Source organism: Glandiceps talaboti, chromosome 15 (genome assembly GCF_964340395.1).
Source record: "Glandiceps talaboti chromosome 15, keGlaTala1.1, whole genome shotgun sequence".
Lineage (NCBI taxonomy): Eukaryota > Metazoa > Hemichordata > Enteropneusta > Spengelidae > Glandiceps > Glandiceps talaboti.
Window position 1 is genome coordinate 9,992,371 of NC_135563.1, and position 4,416 is coordinate 9,996,786.

Sequence of the window (4,416 nt, forward strand, 5' to 3'; positions counted from 1 at the left end):
CAGTAATTCAGTACTGTAAACAAGCTACAACTGAATATTCTTTAAAGGGGGTAAAACCACTCCAGGAAACAATTGTATACTTATTAGATTAACACTGAATATTCATGACTATCTGCAGGAAATAAACACTTAGGAGTCATGAATATTCAATGTTCATTCTCACCATAACTTAACTGCATTAGCGCCCTGGGTGCTAACATTGTAACCTTTTGTCAAATGGAGGGTGGGCCATGATTGATGCAGCCTACCAATTGCGTCTGTAGAACTCGCCCTGGGATTGGGTCGCTCACAAAAAAAATCCTGTCTCCAGTGGAATTTGAACACATGACCACTGACTGCATTGGCTGTTCCACATCGACGTGATATAGTGTGTGCAATAATTATTATTAGCCTATCACACTGACCCACACCTGAATGAATTTCTTTAGAAATGTGTGATCGTATGTGTGTGTGTGTGTGTGTGTGTGTGTGTGTGTACTTGTCTGCATATAAAAAGAAAATAACTAGGAGCAATTCCCAGCACAAAAAAATGTACCATACGGTTCAATTTTGGTAGGTACATGTACTCTGTTCCATTGTTCATGTGGTCTTATGGTTGTTCTGAATAAATAACATGATGCGAAAGACATCACAGATAACTCAACATCTTTTATTATAATCGATATCCACAGCAAACTTCAAAATTGATTAGTACCAATTTACAAGTACTTCAAGAAGAGTATCACCACTGTTCATCCTACATGTATGATAGTTAAAAACATTCCACTTTGATCAAACATCTAACTGGCTTCACAGTCTGACAATAATGTTCAACATGTGTAGTAATATACAAGTATGGCTTAATTAATCCACAGGGTGCAGTGAGCATGTAATTGATCAATCGATAAATCAATCAATTACATGCTCGCTGCACCCTGTGATTAATCTTCTGGTTATACTTAGGACACTCATTTACTCTATCTGGGGCGCTCTCACTTGGTGCTTTTTGAAAATAACTGTCAAGTGGTTAATAGGGACTATTTATTCAAACATCACCAAACCAACAGGACAAGCGGACACTAACTAAAACTTGCAAAATCTAGTCAGACTGGATATCAGGAAATATTTCTTCTCACAGCATGTCATACATCAATGGAACAGTTTACTAGAATACATCATCCAAGCCAAAACTGTTGTGGACTTTAAAATAAGACTGGACCAGTACATGAACACTACAAGGGATTATATGAGTCTTTGAGGCTTTCTTCCCTGTTATGGCAATCATGTTAAACCTAGCTATCGCTCTTCATAACACACAACATAGACTCGCAGTGTTTTCAATCAAAGTATGAACTGTAAAGTACTGCAACATATTGATAAATTACTGAGCTTGCCCTGATGTATCCATATAGATTTAGCTATAGTAGTCACAACATTGCCTACTCAGTGGCAAAGTTGAATAACAGTTTACTTTGATAACACCACCGAACAGACAAACAATATTCATCGTTGCAAATAAACCCTGTCTATTGGTAGATGTCATCATGGCTAGATTTATAAAGTGATGTATGAGACAGCAACCTCAAAAACTGTAAGAGGTGCCAAATTTGAAATTTGTTATAACTGAAGTTATGATGCACACAATTGCAGCACTTCTTTAATCTGACCCTACTAAATTCTGTACAAAGACACAAACCCACTTTCATAACGTATCAATGTTGCAGTAGTTTATCATTCATATCAGGTACATGTACTTTGAATGGGAATCACTGTACCGGTAAATCCAGGTAGCTCTGAATAAAAATATTAATTATATGAGATATTAAATCCACAGAACAAGATCCAGATTAATTGTATTATTATGACACACTTTCTTCCGGTCTTTCCACAGGTGGGTGTAATGTTGGTCGTTTCTCAGGATAAGTCCATGTTGGGTTCTTAGTTGGGAAAGTCTGAACATTTAAATGAGTATGTTTGTTTGTGAATGGAGTCCATAGTCCCTGTATAGTAGGGTTGTCTGTATGCATAGGTTTTCTCATTCTGACAACGTCAACACCAGACTGAGTTCTCAGCAATGACACATTATCCCGGATTTGTTCCTGAGTCATCTTCTTTACCTCTATCTTGCGTATATTACCATTTACTGAAACATTAAACGTAAAGAATCACATCACTAATAAATAAGGAGAAAAAAGTTATTACATAAATATATACTAGTGAATACTTGCAAAAGTGCATACACTGGTGGTTTTTGCACTGCAGTGCAATACCTGGAAATGTATTGCATAACATGTATGCAAATGTTATACAAAGAGACTTCATGCAAATGTTATGCAAAAGAATACATAACATGTATGCAAATGATATATGCAAAAGAAGACTTTTGTGTTTCAAAATCACATGATTGCACAGTACAGTTTTACAGAAATAGGTTGTTTCACATAAAGATAACAGAACCCCATGCCCCGTAACTGCCAGTGTGGTGTTTTAGATAGAGCATAGCGCAATGCAAACGCACTCATGCAAATACCATGAGTACACCACACTTGCACTCAGGCATCATGGGGGTTCTGGGTTCTGTATTTCCATAATTAACACCCCCCCCCCCCCCATCATTCTCACATTAGTGATCTCATCAGTGGAGCCATAAAGATAAGTAGAATAATTCATTCTCCTGTTCAGTACTAACTTTTTCTAAAGTTCTGCAGTGCTTGAAATACAAGTCAAAACATTTAGAATCGCCACCACATGTACATTTTGTATTTCTATCAAATTTACAACTGTTCTGGTGTAATTTGAACCATTCTTCAATATATTTTCATAATCAGCTGGAAAATACTTGCAACATTTTTGACTGAAATGGCCATTACATCACTAATATTTTCCTTTGCTGAACAAAGAAAAATATTTCAGAATTCTACAAATGTATCTAACTACTGAAGTACTCACAATATTCTCCAACAATATTTGGTTCTCCATATTTCTTGTCTGGTGTTACATATACAACTGTTCCTGGATTTTTCCTTGAAAAATCAATCAGGTCATTTTCTATAAAATCCCTGTGAAAAAAAAGTACAAGTTCTATTTTCCCTGATATTATGGGTACAGTACTACTACAAATGTAGTTCTGCTTCCTGGTGGAGTAAGTTGAGACTTGATTCTGACTTTGTCCCTTTCCATGATAGAAAGAGACAATGTCAGAATTGAGTTCCAACTTAATCCATCGGCAAATAGGACTTGCATGCATTAGTACCACAATTATTTATTTGTGCCAAGGCAAGACTATACTGTAAATTGTAATGGGCCCATGTACATGTGATACATGTATGCTATTGCTAGCCTATTTTTAGCCCAGAGAATTGGCTATCTGGCATGACATACTGTGAATAACATTGTCAAACCAGATATTCAAGTCTCTGGGCTATACTTTGCCTGTTTTGCACTCTAAACAAAAAACGAAGGAGACATGATGTACATGTAGCCAATGCTGATATTATTATTAGCGAGTCAGAAACTGTTTATCTATAATTTAAATGCAAAATTACTACATGTGAATTTTGTGATGGACTTTTTTTTATTATATGAGTCAATATTTTTTTGTTTTCCATAAAATTACAAATATACTAAAAAGGATAACTTGTGAAACAATTTAATACAATGTAACTGGCAATACCCCCCCCCCCCCACCACACACACACACACACACCTTCCCTATTCAAATCCCCAGCTGATCACACAGGCGCTAGGCGCTAGGCTTACCTGACACCTCGACTCTGTCCATTCATTTTGCAGAATTGGAAGGTAATCCTCTGCAGTTGACTGACATATCTACCAACGCCATTTTTCAAGACGCTTTTGAGAAAGGCACTTGGTGTTGAGCTAGATGTCATACTTTTCTCATATCATTTACACAAATTTCAGAGAGACACACACTCAATGATTTCTGTGAACATGTGTGTTGTGTAGCTTATAAAAAGAAGTTATTATGTATTTTTCATAACAACTTTTCGTCAAAGCAAAGTCGTATATCTTTTGTTCAGAATGTAACAAAAGGCAAAACTTATAAATTTATTTCATATAAAATAATGATGAATATTCTGTGTTGCGTAATTAAATAATTTCCTATAAAATAATTAAAATAGTATCTGAAAACTTATACTACGAATACAAAAAAATATACTAAAATGTTTTGACCCGGAAGTGATTAGTGAACATTATACTATTGGAAATATTCATCCGCAGTTATATTCAAGTGACTGTATCTGGGTTTTAAGAGGGTTTACTTTTGTATTTACTTAACACATTATGAAATAAAATTAATATAATTAAAATCCACAAAATCCTCATCCTGTATACGTCATGATTATTTTTGTGTTGTTATTTTGTTTAACGATTGTGGCAGCAGAATATCTGATTGACCTGGGTGTTGCACGACAC

The 4,416-nt window shown here is 35.5% G+C and overlaps 1 protein-coding gene across 1 annotated transcript; it reads right to left on the minus strand.

Moving 5' to 3' along the window:
- Positions 1 to 674: 674 nt before the first annotated feature.
- Positions 675 to 3,919, minus strand: LOC144446570 (large ribosomal subunit protein mL43-like). The gene is made up of 3 exons (XM_078136364.1): positions 3,739 to 3,919; positions 2,929 to 3,038; positions 675 to 2,122 (listed from the first exon to the last, which is right to left on the minus strand). The coding sequence occupies exons 1-3, from the start codon at positions 3,867 to 3,869 to the stop codon at positions 1,839 to 1,841; spliced, it is 525 nt and encodes a 174-aa protein (XP_077992490.1). The 5' UTR covers positions 3,870 to 3,919; the 3' UTR covers positions 675 to 1,838.
- Between the last annotated feature and the right edge of the window lie 497 nt (positions 3,920 to 4,416).